Genomic DNA, 22,504 nt, shown 5'->3' on the forward strand with positions numbered 1-22,504 from the left:
GGCAAACCGGCTTATTGCTGCACTACTGACACCTACTGGGCTGGAAGTGTGGAAATTGACCTTTCAATAACATCCACTTTCTGTGTTCTATCTAGAGCTGAAACAATGACTCGATTAACCAATTGTTAATCGACTACTAAATAATCAACTGTATTGATAATCGATTAAACGGTTTGACGTTTGATAACAACGGCTTGAACAAAGAAATCATTAAAAATGAATAATTTTTATTTGAGAACATCCTTTCCAGGTTTGACAAACAAGGATCAACATTTTTCAATGCTTTCTGACATTTTATGGACCAAAAAATTACTCGATTAAACAAAAAAGAATCGACAGATTAAACGACCATGAAAATAATCGTTAATTGCGGCCCTATTACACAGTAAAGATAATAAATAATAAACATGCATTTCCACATAATGTGAAAGTACAGTATAGAACAATATTTATAATAAGACTAGAAAAAGAGAATAGTATGTAAAGATAGGTTATGTTCATGGCCCATGTTAAAGAAACTGAACTAAAATGAAAAAGTGCACTTTTTAATATTTGTCTGGAGAGAAAATTTGAAGAAATGATTTTCTTATTTTTCCCCGCCTGACCACAGGCGGCGCTGTGAGTTCTTCCACACAACTCTTTTGCCGTGGCGCTGTTTCTGTATATGAGTTCTTCCGGTGTGTTTCACAGTGTAAATGCGAGGAGTAGGAGGAGTGTGTGTATTTCTTGTGGTCGTTTAATGGAATACGAAACAAATTGACTCTTTTCGGGGACATATACGTCGGTTCAGCGGCTTCGCTGTGACTCGAGTCAAACATGGATTTACCCACCGCGCCCGAAGGTGAGCAGTTTACGGTGCAGCGATTGTGTTGGTTTCCATTGAGCGGCGGTTAGCATCCCTGCTAACCGAGGTTTCTGCTCTTTATAACACGGGCAGCTCACGTAACCGCCGCATTTAGCACCGCGGATAAATCTAGTAACGTCAGTGATTAATGTGTCTTAAATTGTTGTTTTTTGATGAACGATAAATAATAATGACAACAGAGTATAGACAAAGCTAGCCAGCCGTTGTTGCACGTTTTGCTTTGCCATATTACCGGTTATTGTTTTATTCTTATTTTCAAAGTATTACAACTATTGAATTCTTAATTAGTACGAATTTTAGAGGTGTTGTATGATAAACTTTATTAGGGCTGCAACTAAGGTGTCGGACAGTAGTGTATTTGTAGTATTTGCCGATATATATATATATTTTTATAAACACATGTATTAGATCACCACCCAATGTAAGATTTATACCACATCTGCCCTAAATTAAATGTGAATATTGTCTGATTTATTTGCTCCATATAACAAAAAAATCATCATAACAATCATTTTGGTTTGTGGACAACACGACATTTGAGAACATCGGCATTTCCAGGTTTGACAAACACTTTAGTATTAAACAAGTTCTTGAAAGATTTCTAAAATATTTGTTTTCTCGTTTTTATGACAGGTGGTTAAGCACTTTGTATATATGTTTTACTCTGCGCTAAAATGCACAGGTCATGTGGTAAAATAAACAATATTTTTCATGCTAATGCCGAAGCAAATGTAGATAAACATTTTCTTAATTGTGCTAATAAAATATACATAAAGAAAACAGCACTAGCATAGAAGTAAAGGAGGAAGTACTGTTTTTGTCATTAGGCATATACTTTTGATACCGATATCATGCCGATAATATAGTGCATCCCTAGCTCCAAATATTGATTGATTACCAAGTGATTATAAAATCACTTGGTTTAGGTGCTGTTGTTCTTTTAATAAACTCAGAGTTTTAACGTCTTAACTTACATATGAGTATTTCCAGATTTCTTTGTAGTCTAACATTTCAATTATCAGACTTTCAGACTCACACTTTTTCAGCAATTTCTGACATTGTGGGAACCACAAAAGTGCTCAATTTATTGAGAACATAATGGCAAGCTTAATTGATAATGAAAATAATAATGAGTTGCAGCCTTAAATTGTATTTATAACTGTGTTGTGGCACATGGTCCACTCAGTGGACACTGTAGACTAATAAAAGCTTTTCCGACAAATTATTTATTGGTTAATTAATTGGTTTAATTGACATTGGACATTATATATATTCATAAACATTTGAGCAAATATGCTACAGTTGTCCAAAAGGCTACTTTTCGTACATGTCACAAAGATCATTTGAACTGCAGTAAGTGTTCCAAATCAAAAACTGATGACCGTAACAACTTACTAAATATTTTGACCACTTTTTTTCTCTTCCCGGGTCCAGATCAAGAGCTGAGGAATGTCATTGACAAACTGGCCCAGTTTGTCGCTCGGAATGGGCCTGAGTTTGAAAAGATGACGATGGAGAAGCAGAAGGACAACCCCAAGTTCTCCTTTCTGTTTGGGGGAGAATACTTCAGCTACTACAAGTGCAAGCTGGCCATGGCGCAACAGCAGCGTATGTAGTTAAAAGGACATTCCACCACTCCTCTCGATGGCTGAGTTATGTTGGTGGGATGTTCAGTTCATTTGATACTGAAGATCATTGAAACTTTACGGGACCTGCATAATTTACACTCTTACAGCCCATAACCACCTATGGAGCTTTTTCGTTATAGCAGTTCTATTACTCCTCGGTTCAACTCTACTTGGTTTGGTATCAGACCTCTCGTTTCCCATTACTTCATAGTACCTACTCACCGTGGGCAGGGTTGCCATAACGTTTGTGCTGTGACGTTGTTTTATATGCGACACAAACGCACAAACTAGTGACGGTCAGAGCAGTTGTTTTCGTTGTACTGAATCATTAGAACCTGTTCAATAAAAATGAAAACTGATTGGTCTCACGATCGCCAGCTTTGTTTGGCTTTGACTCCTCTGTTAAATATTGAAATTTTGAGACATTTCCTTTGCTAAATGTTGAGTTTAACACGTTTTCAGGATTTTAAAATCTTTTTAACTGATCTACAGTTGGGCATTGATTACTTTGATTCTTGTGTCCAACGTCACGCTCATGCCTCTTCCAATGACGACACTCTCTGACCAATCAGTGACCGGCAGTCTGTCGATGTCACATTTTAGTATTGGCTCAGCTCGCTCAGAACCCCCTCAGAGCAGGTACTAAAAAAACACCAGGTACCAGGTTCTATCATTGATGGAAGAGCAGAAAAACGAGTAGAGTTGAACCGAGTTGTGCTACAAGTGTATAATGGAAAAGCACCATTAGTACCCAGGTGGCCTGGAAAGGGTGCTGAGTAGGAATGGGATTGAAGTGCATGAACACACGTGGAGCCACCATGGAAACCACGGACAAACCTGCTAAGTTGGGACCCATATTGTCAGCCTGAATATAAGCTACATGGACATGCTGACCAAACTGACATTATGTTCTGTAGAAGACGAGCTAAAACTAGTGATTAAAACCAATAACCAGAGAATAAGAAGTTGGTTTTTACCACAGATGTCCTCTCAACTGGACTTTTCCAACTGGGAGAGCTGCCCCCTGGTGGCTGTTTTAATATATTCTTACCTTCTGATTGATTTCCCATTAGATATCAGACCCGGACTCGGTCTAAAGTTTTAACAGAGTTTTTCATTCACAGGAGACAGGAGAGTTGTAGCTGATAGAAAGTAACTGCACAGTCATGCTGTGCATCCACTTCTTCTTCTGTGACTTATGTAGAACCACTACACTGCATTAAAGTTTGCTTTTCTCCACTTAGATCCCTCTACCCACGATGGGGAGGAATATAAATCTGAAGGTATTTATTGATTTGGAGCCAGATTTGGCAGATGAATTCAAAGGGTTGTTGATTTTTCCACTTTGGAAAGTGACATTTTGTTTTTCATACATTTGTTTGCTGGACATTTTCATCCCTGTGCTTAAGCGTTTGTTTTCATTTGCAATTTAGCTTATAATGTTGTTTTTTATTAGTGTGCTGCACTGTTGTTTTTAAGTTTTTGCCTGAAGTTATTACAAATATATCTTCTTGGTTGTATCAACCACAAATGTGGTATTAGCTGCTGCTTATGACTCACGATAAAGAGCTTAATACACATAGGTTGTCTTACTATGAACATGGCTGCCAGAGGGTACACAAGGAAACACTGATTTTTAATGATTATGTTGATGCTGGTTGCATGTTTTCAAAAAAATTTGCTCTTCACTCTCTTGCTTTGTTGCTGGGCGAATCATTTGCCTGCTCTATCGAAAGCTGTTGCATCTTATTTGACCTTTACCGGTCACTTTGAGTGAAATAATATCAGTGTCTACTATGTATATATGTATATGAATATGACACTGCAGGCAGCCTGAGCCCTGAAATCGAAGCATGTGCCTTCTTCTTTTTGCAGATATGTATAATCCAGGCACTAATGAGGTGGTCGACATCCCTCCTCTGCCCATGCCGATGATTGCTCCACCATCCATTCCTCCACCTGCCGCTCCCTCCATCGACGAGCTCATCCAGCAGAGTCAGTGGAATCTGCAGCAGCAGGAACAGCATCTGCACTCACTCAGACAGGTAAAGACACTAATAAACCAGGGAAAATAAGACATTTTTACATCTGCAAACTATTTATAGAGGAATCTGGTTACTTGCCCCTTTCCTCTGAAGCTAACCCTAAATAAATATGAGTATTATCTCTTACAATATATCTTTTTTTGTCTTGACAATATTTAGCTGTTATTACAACACAATGTTAAAGAAAACGCCTATTTATTTTCTTTAAACTTAAGGATTTAAGTAAATATTAAAATACAAAAAACACATGGTATTCTAAGCATGTTCTGCAAAACCTTGCACACAGACTTCATCTGTCTTATTACTAAATAAATGAAATGATTCACTTGACTAAGTTCTGTCCAGGATTGTACACAAATCAGAAACAAAAAGGAACATTTGCCCTTCAGATTATTTTATATACTGTGAGCTATAGAATTTTAAACAAATGTCATTACTATAAACAAAATCTGCAGTCAAATAGAAAAGAATACTATTACTAGGCTGTATAGACCTACAGCTAAGTAACAGCTAAGTTGTATTTTCTGACGTTTGTCTTCAACACAGGAACAAGTGACGGCAGCGATCGCTCTGGCGATGGAGCAGCAGACACAAAAGGTGCTGCTGGAAACTCATCTGGACATCACAGAGTTTGACAACCTGCTGCAGCCCATCATAGACACGTGCACCAAAGACGCCATCTCTGTGAGACCGTCGTCCGTCACCATGGAGATTTTCTATGTTTATTAAGTTAGGGATGAAAAATAATCTCACTCATGTTGTTGTTTTTAGGCTGGGAAAAACTGGATGTTCACCAACGCCAAGGGCGCGCAACACTGCGACGTGATGACATCACATCTCCGCAACCGCATCACCGCGGATGGGGCACATTTTGAGCTCCGCCTCCATCTCATCTATCTGACCAATGATGTTCTCCATCACTGGTACGCTCATTTAAACGCACACACATTTATAAAAACATCATTTACTGCAGGCTTCAGTCGGCAGCACCAACAGAAATATGACGTCAGGACCTGAACACTGGCAGTGACGAGATATTTTTTAGTCCTGTACATTAAATATATGTTTTAAAAGCAGAATTTGACATTTATAAGAAGGCTCCCCTAATCGCAGGAGCGCTGTCTTTGACTTTCCCCCCCAAAAAGCAAGTTTGAATGAACTTATAATGACGATAATTCGTTCAAATAAATTTGAATACCGAAAGTTTCATCCCGAGTTTTTTAGGGATAATTTTCAGGGATAAATGTGTTATTCGATTCGTCTCATTCCCACAACAACAGAGGACGTCGGGATTGAAAATAAATAAAATTGACAAGAATTCAACGTCAAAGTCACTTCCTTCAAAGACAAATAAAAGCCTGACATTGCTCTTTACTGTGTTTCTGTCAAGTTTTATGAGTAAAAGATCTGAAAAAATTAAATAAATAAAACTGGTCAGATTTAATCCAACTCTGGCATGAAATTAATCAAACACAGCAGCATCATAATGATTTCAAGTTTATTCTTCATTTGACCAAGTGCCAAAAAATGGGTGAAACAGCCCTTAACTCAGACTTGGGGGAGGAGTGTTTCTTCTTAGTAGTCTTTATGTCCTGATATTTTGTAGATGAAACTAGGGAGGTACAATATTATTCGCTACGATATTGGTATCGGCCTGTATATATTATAGCTTTAAAAAGCGTTATCAGATATCGGCAAACGCGCCAAGATTTCCTGAATAAGCTGCTATTTAATTTGTACAATGAAGGAAACTTCTGATCCAAATCTGCTGTGATTTGAACATGACTAAACTTAAAAAAAGAGACTAATATACACCTGCGTGTGTGTGTGTGTGTGTGTATATATATATATATATATATATACACACACACACACACGCAGGTGTATATTAGTCTCTTTCTGTCTCTCTCTGTATCAGTTGTCAGCCCCAGCACTTCTGATATAGCAAAATTGGCAAAAAGTCCTACATATACAGTATGCAAATAAATAAATTGACAATACAGTATGCCACTTACTGTCTGTGGCAGCCATTTTCTGATTAGAAGAAGTTAATTTGGGGCTAAAAAAGGAAATATCTATATTTGAATCTAATGAATTGTAATGAGAATTGTGTGTTTGTGTAATGTGTGCTCTCAGCCAGAGGAAGCAGCAGAAGGATTTGTTGGCAGCCATACAGAAAGTGGTGGTTCCCATCTACTGCACCAGCTTCCTGGCTGTGGAGGAAGAGAAGCAGCAGAAGATCACACGGGTAAACGCCTGCACACACTGCTGCACTGTTTTGAGCTTTAACTCTTAACTCGCTTATGATCTGTATTACATGATCTTAATATACACATTCATTATTATATATATATAGATGGATATATATATATATATATATATATATATATATATAGATGGATAATTTTATTGATTCCATTGATTTTTTTCAATCAAGATATATAATATTTAGTGTATATCACAACACAGCAGCCTTTAAAACCAGGAAAAGTAATCACAGATACCCTCATATCATGATATGACGTTATTCCAAATAACTATATCTTGTCTCATGTTACCATATAGATATTATATCCATATTTTGCCTACCTTTAGGGAGATTTTCACACAACTAATGCTGCAAATTGTCTAAAATGTGCATCTCTTCCACCTGGTTTATTACTAAAAGTAATATTAATGCTACTGCTACTGTGGCAGCTCACTAAAGTAAATTATTGACATGATAGATATTGGTGTCAATTATTAGTAAGAATCTGAGCCCTTTTTTCGTGTCTTAAATTGTAATTCTCGTGTAATTCCTGTCCACGTCCTGCTTTTCAGTTGCTGCAGTTGTGGGAGAAGAACGGTTACTTTGACGACGAGACAATCCAGCAGCTCCAGAATCCAGCACTGGGCCTCGGCCAGTATCACGTGAGGGGATCAGCACACACACACACACGGCACCAGAGAGTTTTTAATATATATAAAATATAATTTTTAATGTCACTATGGGAGATACTTACCAGGTTTGGGTTTTACCTAAAACCTCATGATTCAATATAGAGTGTGTGAGGATATAGAGGCCCTGTTCCTTTAGCTGTAAATAGTAAAATAATAGTAAATAAGTGGTATTTTTCTATTTTTAGAATTGCTGTCATGGCACTGGAGGTTTGAAGTTAGTCACAATAGTTATTGTTATTTTTAGCTCTCTGTGTGTAAATTAATCAGTGTAACCACAGGTGATCTCTAGAATCTCACGATTTCATGATAATTCATGTTCTGTCTAAATAATCTGAAGTGAAGCACCTGTTCTCTGGAGCATCATATGTCGAGAGTTTGTAATATTTTCCACCTTCTCTTCCTCATCATCGTTTCCTCTCCCTCAGGCGTCTCTCATCACAGAGTACGCTGCGGTAGTGCAGCCGATCCAGCTCGCCTTCCAGCAGCAGATCCAGACTTTGAAGACCCAGCACGACGAGTTTGTCGCCAGCCTGAAGCAGCAGCATCAGCCGCAGCCGCAGCCGCAGCCGCAGCAGCAGCAGCAGCAGCAGCCTCAGCCTCAGCCTGTCCCTGTACCACAGTTAGCTGCTCCCAGTGAGCCTGAGAAACCTCCCCCTATGACCACACAAGCTGGTGAGAAGACTCACACAACCAGATATGTGCAGCCACATGTTTTATTTAGATGACAACAGCACTGAACATGTTAACAAGGCTGGATTTTGCTGCATTTACCTTACAAAAACTGTTGTCCAATCGTCCTAAATTGTTACATTTCCTTCTCTAACGTCTGTGTGTGTGTGTGTGTGTGTATCGTGCAGGGGATGTGAAGCCCGCCATGTCAGGTCCTCCATCAGGGGAGTTTGATGGCGCTTCCTCCAGACCACAGGAGCCCGGCAACACCAGTGGACCCTCAGATATCCCCCCCAACAAGCCTGCATGGTATGACCCCCAGCACATGGGCCAGTGGAACCCCAATCAGCCGGTAAAGACTTATCTCTATCTCTAACTATCTGTCTATCTTAAGCCCTCCCACCATCTTCTCACTCTCCTACTTCTTACTGAAGGTCAAATCTTGGTTCTCCTGTAACTTTCTCCAACTCAGTAGCAGTAAAAGCGTTTTGGCTCAAAATCTACCCAGGCAAAATTGGACAAATCTGTAGTTTCCCTCTTCCCTAAAGTCGAGAATCAGGGAGTCATCCTCGATAGTTCAGTCATTTTAAGCATGAATCAGTAATAAGAGATAATGTCATGTTGAAAATTGGATGTTTGAAATGTGTGGGAGCTTGATGTGATGTCAAAGTCATCCCGACTTGTCTTCCTCTCCCACAGCCTCCTTTCGATCCTAACCAACCTCCCCCTCCCTGCCCGCCATGGAACAGTCACGAGGGCATGTGGAACGACCAGAGGGACCCAGGGAACTGGAGCGGAGGTCCACCCAGAGAAGGGGGGCCCTGGAGCGGACCAGGTGGCTCTGAACCAGGTCCTTGGAACTCATTTGACCAGCAGCCACCTTGGGGGAACCAGCCTGACCAGCCTCCCTGGGGCCAGAGAGAGCCGCCGTTTCCTCCACGCATGCAGGTAAGACTCTTTTTATTGTTTGCCATTGTGTCTTTTTCTGTATTGAGAGTGTGCATCTTTACCTTTTAGAGGACATGTTTCTAGACTTCAGAAAGATGTTTTTTTTAATGACTGAACCATCAGATTTGATACAGTTTGACCTTCATAGAGATATTTCATAAATGACCCGAGAATCAAAGGCACAAAAACCAGAGGCCTTTAAATGTGAACAAACATTTTTGACTGTGTAAACATTAGGGCTGGGCGATTTTATCGATTCTGCGATATATATCGATATTTTGTTTGCACAGAAAGTATCGATTTTTCAGCCGCGAGTATCGATACATTTAAGTCCCATTCAAATCCTCCGTGTTCCGCCTGGCACTCTGCTCGCTGCCCATTTCCCCCGTTCGCTTTTGCAGGAAGAGCGATTAGGTACGCCAGCCACTAGTGTCGCTGTAGAGCAGGGGTCACCAACGCAGTGCCCGCAGCCACTAGGTCGCCCCTAAGGACCACATCAGTCGCCTGCCGGCCTGTTCTAAAAATAGCTCAAATAAGGGCACTTACCAGTGAGCTGCATCTAAGTTTTTTCATCCAAAAAGGTGAAAAAATTACCGAGATACAGCCGGTTGAAATCGCCCCTCGGGTATCCGAAAATATTTTAGGATTTTAATTTGTCCAAGTCAATGGAACACTCACAAGATGTCACTCAAATCACACTGTCCCTTTAAAATCTTTCAGAAAATGATGAAATCGTATCGCATCGAATCGTATCGTTGGCTGAATATCTTGATATATATCGTATCGTGAGCTGAATATCGTGTATCGTATCGTGAGATTAGTGTATCCTAGTAAACATCAATAACTGTGTTTTCTCACTGCAGAGACCTCCCCATTTCAGAGGCCCCTTCCCTCCCCACCAGCAGCCTCCGCCTTTCAACCAGCCTCCTCCACCACCACATAACTTTGGACGCTTCCCTCCGCGCTTCATGCAGGAGGACTTCCCTCCCAGACACCACTTCGACAGGCCGCCGTACACCCCGCACCGCTTTGACTTCCCTCAGGGAGAATTTCCCGGAGGTGAGAGGTGGAGAAAACCAAGTCGTGTGTCAGAAATGTTTAACTCTGATTCTAAGCTGTGTTCTCCTGTGTGTGTCAGAAATGCCAGGTCCTCCTCCTCCCCACCACCATCCCAACCAGAGGATCCCGCCGCCCGGCATGGGGGCAGAACATCCTCCTTGGGGCGGAGGCCAGCACCAAGATTTTGGCCCACCCCCACCGGGCTTTAACGGCCACTCGCCTCACGTGCGTCATCGACCGCAGCCTCCGGCCCAGGACGACCCGAGTCTGGTGCCAAACGTCCCGTACTTTGATCTGCCAGCCGGTCTCATGGCCCCACTGGTCAAAGTAAGTCGATTTAAAATGATATCACAATATTCCATCATGACCACATTCCATTTGTGTTTAATATTTCACAGCATTTCAAAATAAAAGTCATAGAACATTTACTTTATGATGCAATTTAATAAATAAATGAAGCAGTAACACAGGCTGAATGAAGACTACCACTAACTATCCATCTTTATTATAACTAATAAATAAAGGTCAAATGATTAATGAGTTGGGCCAATATTTGCCTATTTTTTATAATCAGCATTTGCAGATTATTATATATTAAGTTATTTTAAGAAAAACTACACATTTTTGTCCTGAACTTGATAAATGGTTCTAAGAAGTCACAAAAACTTTCTGTGTCATTTATACATTATTGTTTATTGAAAATACTGAATATAATTGTACGGCAGTGCAGACATAAAACGTAGATTGGAGCTACAGGCATTTAACATCAGTGTTGTTAAATAACTTGCCATTGAAGTCATTAAAGTCTAATATTTTATAATATAATATAGAACTGCAACTAACGATTATTTTCATAATCGAATAATCGGTCGATTATTTTCTCGATTAATCGTTTGGTCCATAAAATATCAGAAAACCTTAAAAAATGTTGATTGGTGTTCGTCAAATCTGGAAATGATGATGTTCTCAAATGTCTTGTTTTGTCCACAAACCAAAATGATTGACTTTTAATCATTTCTTTGTTATCCAGAGCAAAGAAACTGAGAAAATATTCACATTTAAGAAGCTTAAACAATCAGAAATCTTGTTTTAATCGTGAAAAAAGCTTCAAACAGATTAATCGATTATCAAAATAGTTGTCGATTAATTTAGTAATCGATTAATGATCGATTCATCGATTAATCGTTTCAGCTCTAATATTATACATAAAATATATAATTTGTGTTGTATGTATTATGTATTATGTATTATATATTTTACTGAAGGGAAAAAGGAAAATTGGCTCAATATATGGAGTAATAAAATGTATGTTGATCTCTACTAATGACCTGTGAAGGTTCTCCGTCATGGAGGTCACAGGTTTCTTCAGTTGTGGAACTGAAAAAGATCAGATTAGATTAGAAATGACTTTAGTCCTCTTGAGTGCCACCAACACCTGAAGAACACTTTGCTTATTGTGGATTATAGTCATGGAAAAACCAAACACAGTGCTGTAACAGTTAAGAAGTAGAAAGAGCGTTCATTAAATGAATCTTCTGTCTCCTGCTCAGCTCGAGGACTACGATTACAAACCTCTGGACCCTAAAGACATCAGACTGCCTCCTCCCATGCCTCCCAGTGATCGGCTGCTCGCTGCTGTCGAAGCTTTTTACAGCCCTCCATCCCATGATCGGCCTCGGAACAGGTACACACACTTATTTTAACACTGACTGACATATAAAGAATTAAATGTACTCTTTAATGTTACTTTAACAGCAGGCAGCAGGAGCTCTTACAAAGGTGCTATAATATCCACTAGGTGGCACTGGTAGGCTTTCTGACCCTGTAGATGGTAGAGGGGTTGACATGTGGCTGTGGTTTGTTCCTCCATCAGTGAAGGCTGGGAGCAGAACGGCCTGTACGAGTTCTTCAGAGCCAAGATGAGAGCCAGGAGGAAAAAAGACCAGGAGAAACGTAACAGGTGAGTCTCATCTCCTACGAGAGTGAGTATGAAGGGATTTTAATCTTTTTTTTTAATATTCACTCATTTGTTTGTTTTCAGTGCTCGTGGAGGCAGTCGGTCCAGGAGTCGTTCTCAGAGCAGAGGGAGGTCGTCGTCTCGCTCCAGCTCTCGCTCTTCAAAGTCCTCCAGGTCACAGTCCCACTCATCGCGCTCCCGCTCCCGCAGCCGCTCAGGCTCCTACTCACGATCCAGGTCTGTAAACACACACGCACTTGTCTGACTCTGATGTTGAGGAACTCAAGAACGAGGGGAAGGTGACAACTGAGTTATTTTTTTATAAGCCACAGTCGTAGCATCTTTAAAAGAAAATGCACCGACTCCACCACACCAAAGTCCATTAAAAAAAATCTGCGTTTTCAAACCACGGCACACAGCAGTTGTTGAGCCACCAAATCTGTTGTTTTGTAACTGTGGTGTTTAAAATACTTCATTCAGATTTATCTCGGTGACACAAACCTATCAATCAAAGGCAGCAGAAGAGCAGCGGCTCCTGTGTCCCTATGACCTAAAAATGCTGATTTTCTCCATGGACTTTGGTGCAGGAGAGAGTTTAGTTTACAAACGTAACTTTTCAGCCACATTTCAGTGATGAGATACCACAGGATTTTTTTGTTGTTCAGTATGAGTCACTCACTCTGTTGTAACATGCTTCATCTGGACTCTTCCTTGTGTCAGATCCAGGAGCAGATCCAGGTCGTCTCGGAGTCACTCTCGCTCCAGGTCCAGATCACGTTCGCCCTCAAAGAGACGCCGTGGAGCCAAATCTCGTAGCTCCTCCCCTCGGTAAGTCACGATCATGAGACTCCTTCTGTCACACATGACTCCTCTTTGGTAACAGATGAGATGAGACGTGCACTTCTCTCTGTGCAGCTCCACAACAGCAGTGGCTGCTGCTGCTGCTGGTTCTGCTGCTCCGTCTCCGTCTAAAGTGGTCCCAGATACCAGGTTAGGTGAGGAGAACAAGGGACATCAGCTGCTGATGAAGATGGGTATGTTTTGTTTTTTATTTCTTTAATTCAAACTAGGGGTGGGCGGTATACCGGTGTCATAGTCAGCACCGGTGTGACATTGCGCCATGATATGGATTTTCCAATACCGTCAATACCGTGATAAATCAATTGAGCGCCAATAATTTCCTAATTCTAAATAATAATGCATTACATCTTCTTCAAATGTTCAGTGGTCTGAATATCTGTCCTTATATACTGTATATCTTGTTGCAAATAAAAAAGTAAAACATATTCGGTGGTAAAAGGGGAGTGGCCATTAAATTAGCGTAACGAGCACTTGCCAGAGCTGTACACGGAGGTACAGGACAGGGTAATGAACGAAATTCGCCACCTTGACGCCTACTCGGCCACTACTGATTTATGGTCCAGCCGGACTACTGAGCCATACATTAGCCTCACCATCCACTTCATTGACAATGACTGGAAGTTGCGCAGCAGATACCTCCAGACTGCCTTCTTCCCCGAAGACCACACCAGAGCAATAATTGCGTTAGGCCTGAAGGATGCACTTTCTGACTGGTGCTTGGATGAAGCGCGTCTGATGTGCATGACAACTGACAGCGGTGCAAACATGGTGCGCGCTCTGGAAATGAATAAATATACGAGACTCGCATGTTTTGGACACAGACTGCACAACGCTATTGGTAAGTTACACTATGTAAACCTAACATTTCATATTCAGAAAATGTGTCAGGTCCTTTTCTGTTTGTATTAAAAAACAAAAACAAATTTAAGGCCACCACATTAGTATTGTATTGTTCGTTGTTAGTATTGTTTAGCTGTGATTCCTCTGGGGACCGGATCAGAAAGGAAAAAAACTACAAATATCAGATTAGAATATTATTAAAAAATATGTACTCCTCCCAAAACCTACCAAAAAAAGTAATACCGTGAGATTATACCATCCCCGTTCAAAAGATGTCAAATACCGTGATATTAATTTTAGGTCATATCGCCCACCCCTAATTCAAACTGTAAATTTCATTTGCAAGCAAAAATAAATGAGAGGTTGTAATGTAGGGCTTCAATGATTCATTGATTATTATCATTTACTCTCTGCTTAAATATGAATATTCTCTGAAATAAATCGTTAAAACTGAATCATTTTGGTTTGTGGTTAAAAAATTAAAAGTATTTTCTGACTTTTTGTGGACCAAGCAACTTTGATAAGTTTTGAGTGTTTTTTTTAAATAATTAATTTTTTTTTGTCTTTAATGTGAACAATTCCTGTTTTCTTTTCCCTTTCTTTGTCTTCTAATGGACCAAACACCTTTGGCTACAAGGAGCAATCGCTTATTAACTGATTGCTAAATAAATAATCAACTATTTTGTTAATATTTTGATGGTTTTGAGTCTCTGTTCTCTGATTTTTAAGCTTCTTAAAGGTGAATATTTTCCAGGTTGTGAAACATAATCATTCGTTGTGATGGAGATGCTCTGACTGTTTACTCTCTGCTGTAGGCTGGAGTGGTTCTGGTGGCCTCGGGGCTAAAGAGCAGGGCATCCAGGACCCAATCAAAGGAGGAGACATCAGGGACAAATGGGACCAGTATAAGGGCGTGGGTGTGTCGTTGGACGACCCTTACGAGAACTATCGCAGGAACAAGAGCTACAACTTTGTCGCTCGCATGAAGGCACGAGAGGAAGGTACGTTACCATAATGATGTGTGTTCATTTTTAAATAAAAAATAAATTCAGGCGGCCTGAATATCACCAGAGGGTTAAAGTACACTGGGGAAAAGGTGAAGATTCTCTTGGTAAGATTTCTTGAAATAAGACATGAAATTAGCTGCGAAAACTATATTTTACTAGTATTGTATTGTTTTTGTGTCTCATAATAAGCTTGTGATGCTCAAAAATAGTATTTTCCCCTCTAAGGGAGCATCTTTTTTTTGTCATCCTGTTTGTTTCAAGTGTATTTAACAAATCTTTAGTTCTATAATTGTGACAATGTTCTAGATTTAGTCCACCACCTACTTGAAATTAGATTAGAAACTGGCGTTTTGAGACAAAAGGTCTTGAAGTTAGCATTCCTGACTCGTTTTGGGCAGCGTAAGAAAAACAGCCACACTGTGCTGTGCATTGTAAGTTGGGGATTCTTAGTTTTACATTATATGTCATTTAGCAGACGCTTTTATCCAAAGCAACTTACAAGGGAATTGAGTACAACCTGCAGATTTTTTTGTCTCATTTCAAGTTAAGTCAGTGCCTTGAAACAAGACGATTCGTCTTTTACAAATAACACAAAAAGCTTAAAAACCTTCTGATGTGTCAAAAAAGCTTGTTTCCTCTGAGATTCAAAAGATTATTTCAAGAGTGTTCCACTTAACATAGATATTCAAGATGCACTGTCTAAAAATAAGCTCCTTTATCTCACATAAATCGTACTATTTAGGTTCTTTTGTCTTATAGTAAGTGTGATGAGATATTTTGACTAGAAATTAGAAAAATATACTTGGCAAGATTTTGAGTTTTTGCAGTGATAGACTGCTATTGCTATTTCCTCCAAACAAAATCCCACTCTTCTCTTTTCCTTTTCCTCTCTTCTCAGTGAATCGTGAACCCCCGGAGGCTCCGCCAGCAGAGTGAAACCTCGACAACCTTCTCGTCTTCTCCATCACCTACTGGGTGTCAGATCCATCGTCGTCGTCCAACCGTTCTCGTTCTGCAGACCCAGTTTCACTAAACACACATCGAGTACCAATCCCCCCACGCTCTCGTGAAGCTTGTGTTGGATGAGCGTCTCCTCAGAGAACTGGACTGTGATTTTTTTAATTCAACAGTCTTTGCAGGGAGACTCGAGCGACTTATCAAAAGCATTTCAACCCCCCGTGTTCCATATTTGAGTGTGATCGTCGTCAGCGCGTCGACCGGAGGTGATTGGAAACTGTGTCTCCACACTAACGCAGCCACAGAGGACACATTTAAGAAACAGATAACTTTACCTTCTGCATACGCTCAACAGCCCGAACAGAGGAGTTATTTTAATTTGAGCTTTTACAGTTTTTGTCATTCCTCTCAATTTACGTCACCCAAATCTGTTTGGTCCTTAATCTCCAATAAAAATGGTTTTCATTGAAAAATGATAATGAAAAAAAACATTTTAAAGTAATTGTGTGAACACAAAACCTTTCATGACGTATTTTGTCTTCTACACACACAGATAATGTCAAGTCTTAGTTGTAGAATCAAAATAAATCACATCAAACAAAACGTCCTTGATAAGAAATCAGTATTTATGTTTCTTTCTTTTCTTTCAATGTGACGTATTTATTCATTATAAGATAATAAATATCACTTAAATATTATTAATTCAATTTTACTTTCTCATAGATCTGTTAGAAAAACAGTCAGAATTGCTCACTTTTCGAGTAGAGCTGCAAATATTAATCATTTAAACTCATTGCACCAAAATTGGCTCAGTTTTTCTGAATTAATAACAGAATTTTTCCTGGATCCTCGTAGATATTCTCAAAAACTACAGGTCTCTCTCTCACTTGTGTTGGTACAAATATGTGCAGTGACATAAGCAGCCACATGATGGTGCTGTTGTAGAAGGAATAGCCACAGTAGAAACGTCAGAGTTCACACGTTAGAAACAGAACACTAGACCTTAGATGTCCTCCATTGTCTGTCATCGCACCAGTACTCTGAGCCTGACTCAGGTCTTTACCATTCCAAACCGTGCCTTACTGTACCAAAGTGAACGGTATCATGAGTAACACAACATCTGAAAATCATGATTGATGCATAAAGAATAAAAGATTTATTGAAACATTCAGAGAAAAACACAAATCATATCCAACGCTAAACAAATAATAAACCGTTTTTTTCCCCGGGCCTTTTGAAACAAAAATCGACAAATTGTTTACATGAAACGTAAACATTCACTCTGTGTCTGTCTCTGTCAGAGCACCGCAATATTTCAGGGTTTTTAAGAAAACATATTCTGTAAGTGTTTGGTACGGTGCCATTAGTACAGTCAGCTGATGACCGACTTTCCTGCTGTCTATTCTAATATAAAGAGACCAACTTCCATCGTTTAATGTCATTGTTCGTTGCCGTCACCCTTGACGTACGTACGTAAATGAACTGTAACACGATGGAAACGCAAGCGTCATCGTGTTAATGCTGCACAGTGTGGATTAAAATGTCCTGATTAAAGACGACGTGATCTTATCATTTTAGTGAGATAGAACCTTCAGAGGACACGGAGCATTAACCACCTTTAAAATCAAGTCGATTTGAAGGAATGCTGCTGCTTTTCTTGCCGTCACATACTGAAAAATGTTATTTCCTGAATTAAACGGCCTTCGATGGAAAACTGAGCGTGAACTCCTGGTGAACTGATTAAAGCCAGGCTCAGTAATAAGTGTAAGAAACACCTCGGAGCGTGGAGAGGAGGTGAAGGCGGAGGTTAAGACAACATTTAGCAGGCGATCGCGGAGGGTTTTTGACGTTGGCAGTCGCAGCCTGTAATGTCAGTGTTTCTGACATTTGTTGAACCAAAACAAGGAAACATGACTTGATGTGTTGTTGCGCCGTGTTTGAAACCTAACAGGCGCAAATGTTTGGCCCTCGCTCCATTTAAAAAACCTAATGTTTATGAAAGGCTTCAAAGCCCGTTGGATGTCACCCACACAGCTTAAAGCTCCAAACGGCTTTGGAAACACAAGGTTTTCATCAAATATGTGCAGATATTCTGTGTTCAGAGCCCGTGTGTTGGCACAGCCTGATCGCTGCCATGCTCAAGGGCTCCAGGCCTCTTCTGAAGCGTCATCCCAGGCACAGAAGGTCCTGGCGGAGATTTTTTGACGTGGGAAAATCTCAGCGCTAAGAGTTTGAGACGGAGCAGAGCTCTTTAATGACGGGGTTCTAATATTTTATGGCAAGACCCTGCGTCCACAGGACGACGCTGGACGAGAACACATGCAGATGTGACAGAATAATTGCACTCCGTACGTTTATGTGACATTAGAGAGAGGGAAAAAATTGAATTATTATGATATTATTGTGTTAGTTTGACCAAAACCAGACTCTGAAAACACGTGTAAACATGTTAGAACGACTGAAATGGTCGGACTGACATCGCATGAGCATGTTCCAGCTGAATCTCCCTCACCTAAGGCATTACTACAACTCAAAAGATGTGTAGTTTGTGCACTGTGGGCTCCTGTAGCCCTGCTCCTGAGTTAATTCATCCAAAGTTTCCAAAGGTTGTATGTGATTACCCAAATCAGGACAAGAGCAAATTTGTGCCAAACAAAATAGTCCTCATGTGACTTTTTTTACACCTAAATGTATTTTTGAAGAGGCAAATCAGTTGTTTTTAAGGTATATTTGTTCATTAATGTATCACAACTTAACTAAATGTTGGAAAGAAAAAACTAATTTATCTCTTGCAACTACAACTAATTTCTGGGATTACCTGGTTTACTTGACACGAATGTAAAGACAGTCATTTAAAAACATAAACAATATCTGTTTCTGCAGCCTAACCTTTTCATTTTCCATGACCCATTCTTTACTCTGCTTGTGCGTTGTTTGAATCATGGACACGACTTCCGGCTCCGGCTTCCTGTCTCTAAAAATAGAGTTTTCCACAGACCGATCGTAAAAGTTAACACATGGGAACATTAACCTGTTACACCTCAAACAGGATCATGTGATCGTCCACATTCTTCTACGCAGTTAAAGTTACTCTAAACGTGTCAATTTAACATTAACTTCGATTAGAACACAATACAGTTCCTAAAGACACTGACGAACAGCAACTTTCAGCTGCTTTGGTCCCCACTAAAGTCGCACAAAACTGTCCTTTTAGACCTTTTAAACTTAAATTGTTAACAACTAGAGCCTCAACTAATGATGATTTTCATAAAAGACGAATCTGTCGATTACTTTCTTGATTGATGGAGAAGTGGTTTGGTCCAGAAAATGTTTTATTTGTGTTTCCCAAACATCTAAATGATGATGTTCTCACTTTCACTGCATTTTTCCCCAAACTTTCAATATCTATATAAATCATGACAAGAGCAAATTAGTGCATAATGGACTGATTTACAGCCATATCTGTTGCCTCATATCATTTTGAATTGGTAAATGAATCTTTTCCATGAGATTTTGTGGGTAAATGAAATAAAACTTCATTAAGTGAAGGGAAGTAAATGAACACTGCAGACATTTAGCAAATATTCTTTATATTCTGCCTAGAATTCTCAAAAATAGCCTGTAAATCTACTTTCACACTCAAATGTCCCTTAAAATTAATAAAAACGGCCAAAATCAAAGAGATGTTCAGTCCTTTAGTTCTTTTACTTGATCAAGGCAACTTTTTAATTTATTCCTCAAAATCTTTTATATTTGCGCACACACACACACACACACACACCAATCAGTAATTGCGATAACTGAGAAATTTCATGTACTTCTGTTTACGTTAAAGCTTTCAAAAAGGAATTTTAGTAGTAGTAGTAGTAGTTTTCCTGCCATTTTAACGTCAACTTTGTCGGAGCACTGATGCCACACCGTAGAGAAAATCCTTTGACAACTTTTAATCATTAACTTGTTTGGAATATATGGACCGAGTTTGACGGGGCTAGCTCGGACGAGCTTGTTGGTTTTTTCCAACATGGCCAACGTCTGGGTGGGCTGAGCTAATGGAAGTACATAGAAATTTGTTTGGAATCAAGAGAGCACCAAGTTTGCTTAAAATTATAAAACTATGTGCAAATGTTGCATTTAACGTAATTTTGACCCCTTTCTCTCGCCCAAAAAATCTTTGTCGAGTAAGCACGACAAACTCTCCAAAATTCCTCCCAGTCCAATGACTTTTGTCTGACCATGAGTTTTTATGCACGATAACTCCTTCAAAAATGAGTGTGTCGTCTGAGAAAAATAATAATCTCACTTCATGCTCGGGCCCTAAAAAGGGAAACCCTGTCAGGCTCACTGCACATTATTGCTTTCAAATATAAATATTGAAATAAATGGCTAGAGGAAGGAGGAGCAGAAGTAAAAACAATCATGAGAAGCTGTGCTTCTCTTTCTGCTAATGTGGGGACACGATTGAGTCACAAGGTTTTGTGCAGGATAAGAGGATGACCATCCTCCTCCTCCTGCTGCTGTTGTTTTACATTAAGTCTAAAAATAAACTTGTGAGTCGGTTGTTGAGAGTTGAACCACAGACCTTTTACTTTACCCGCTCTCGTTTTTGAACCCCAAAGCCAGAGATGCTGCCTTCAATTAGCCCCCGGCATTTTCATCGTCACGTAGCCCAGATCCACTTCTAACACAGCCACACTCACCTCACAACCTCGACCTCAGCTAATGGCACCTTGTAAAGACAGAGACACGAGTGCACACACACACACACACACCAGACACACACTAGCCGCAGTGCTCTCAGAATAGCTGTGTGGACTGGGATCATTGGAGACATCATTAGAGAGATGCTGCCATTAGCTGCGATGAGGCCTGCTATTACTGAGACGATCACTTGTGATGAGGAGCTATTTTGTGGCCTGAGGCGAGACCCCCGGGTTCCCTGTGAGTACCACACACACACACACACACATGAAACACACACACACACACATGAAACACACACACACACACACACACACACACATGAAACACACACTCACAAAACACAAGATGCCACCAAGACACGGAGGAAACACTTGTGCTGGCGTCTGATATTAAAGGGAACACATTATTAAAGTGTTTAGGAAGAGGTTTATAACTTTGTGTGTGTGTGTGTGTGTACTTGTACATGCATCTTTGTGAGGACAAAAATGTAGAAACCACAGGAAGTAAGGACAATTTGGTTGGTCCTCACGTTCTGTCACACCGTTGTGTGTTTATCTGTTAAGATTTGGTTTAAATTTGGGTTTAAGTTCAGGGTTATTATTATTATCATTATTACATATTACTATATTAATAATAACAACAATAATAATAATAATAAAAATAATAATACATCCAGGTCACTTTATGTCTTAAATACGAAGATAAATCAAACACAAAAAGTAGGATACACAACAATGGGCTCACAACAATATCAACAAATATCGGTGAATTGAAAACAATTTAGCTAGTCCTTGTGTACGATTATGGGTTAAGACTTGGCTTAAGGGTTAAAGTTAGGTTAAGGTTTAGGGCCAAGCACTTTGTTGTGTTGGTCACAGTTAGGCTGAGGTGCTAATGCTGCATTCCATTTACATTTGTAGTCGGAATTGGGAGTGACGTTCACCACGTACCAGGTGAGAAGTCAAATGTATCTCGGGCTAGCCAATATTAGCCACTTTTAGCAATACCAATAACAATAACAGCACTCTACATGGTCATTTGGGCACACAAACATCATAGCAACATGCTAAAAAATGACAAATTTACAGTGAAAACTAATACAACAGAAGTATTAACGAAAAGAGTTGCACTGTTTGTATTGTGGCAAAACAATTGAGCTAGTCCTCACGTTCTGTCACATTTTAAAAGCACGTTTTATGGGTTAAGACTTGGTCTAAGGGTAAGATTTTGAGTTAGGTTTTGATAAAGGGTTAATGTAAGGCATCTAGTTGTGTTGGTTAAGGTTTGCTAACTTTCACCATGTTTCACTTGAGAAGTCAAACGTATCTTGGGCTAGCTATTTTGCTAGCAATACCAGGCGCTAACAACAAAAATGCTCTACATGGTATTTAGCGCACACAAACAGCGTAGCAACATGTTAAACATTAAACATTACTGTGTGTACGACTGAGTTACTGTGAAACGATTACAACAGAGGTGATATTAACTGTAAAAACAGCAGTGTTTGTACGATGGCAGCCATCTTAGAGTCCTGAACTTGGGTTACGTGAGGTTTCTCTGAGTTAAATTCTGAGTTCCGACTACAAATAGAACGCAGCAAAAGTTATGCATCATGTCCTCACTGAGAGTACTGTACAAGGATGTGTGTGTGTGTGTGTGTGTGGTGCTTGAGGTTATATGGTGCTATGGTGAACAAATGTTTGCGTATTCCATATTTACTGTGAGTGTTTCTGTCTTAATTATACAGTGGTGAACTTCATCACGTATCAAAAGGACTAACACACATACACACACACACCTCGGTGATGATTAAGGAGAGTTGGGTTTAAGTGTTAAAGTGTGTATGTGTGGTTGTGTGTGCCATTTTTACTGCTCGCTGATTAGAAGTCACATGTGGAGCCTCTTTATCTCTTCATTCATCCATCCATTCATCCAGTCACCTCATGGTCTTCAGCCTCTGCTCAGCAGATGGTAATTGTTGCCATGTCCCCAACACCATGTGCTCCCCCCACCCCTCCTTTGTCTTT

At 39.9% G+C, this 22,504-nt stretch overlaps 1 protein-coding gene across 2 annotated transcripts; it reads left to right on the plus strand.

Moving 5' to 3' along the window:
• The first annotated feature begins 687 nt into the window (after positions 1-687).
• On the plus strand, positions 688-16,395 carry cherp (calcium homeostasis endoplasmic reticulum protein). Of its 2 annotated transcripts, XM_058638843.1 has the most exons (20): positions 688-841; positions 2,300-2,473; positions 3,738-3,776; positions 4,369-4,538; positions 5,085-5,222; positions 5,310-5,461; positions 6,675-6,786; positions 7,359-7,448; positions 7,904-8,150; positions 8,336-8,499; positions 8,847-9,095; positions 9,959-10,154; positions 10,234-10,481; positions 11,705-11,838; positions 12,028-12,114; positions 12,196-12,348; positions 12,832-12,939; positions 13,027-13,145; positions 14,628-14,813; positions 15,718-16,395. In XM_058638843.1, the coding sequence occupies exons 1-20, from the start codon at positions 817-819 to the stop codon at positions 15,753-15,755; spliced, it is 2,829 nt and encodes a 942-aa protein (XP_058494826.1). In that variant the 5' UTR covers positions 688-816; the 3' UTR covers positions 15,756-16,395. The 2 variants fall into 2 exon arrangements, with proteins under 2 accessions (XP_058494826.1, XP_058494827.1); XM_058638844.1 differs by lacking the exon at positions 3,738-3,776.
• Positions 16,396-22,504: the final 6,109 nt, after the last annotated feature.

The sequence above is a fragment of the Solea solea genome, chromosome 9, assembly GCF_958295425.1.
Source record: "Solea solea chromosome 9, fSolSol10.1, whole genome shotgun sequence".
Taxonomy (NCBI): Eukaryota; Metazoa; Chordata; class Actinopteri; order Pleuronectiformes; family Soleidae; genus Solea; species Solea solea.

Excerpts from the sequence above, each read along its gene's own strand:
- cherp (XM_058638843.1), top strand. The coding sequence starts at position 817 with ATGGATTTACCCACCGCGCCCGAAG. Across the intron at positions 3,777-4,368 it reads GGAGGAATATAAATCTGAAG|ATATGTATAATCCAGGCACT; the intron begins GTATTTATTGAT and ends TTCTTTTTGCAG. Across the intron at positions 12,115-12,195 it reads GACCAGGAGAAACGTAACAG|TGCTCGTGGAGGCAGTCGGT; the intron begins GTGAGTCTCATC and ends GTTTGTTTTCAG.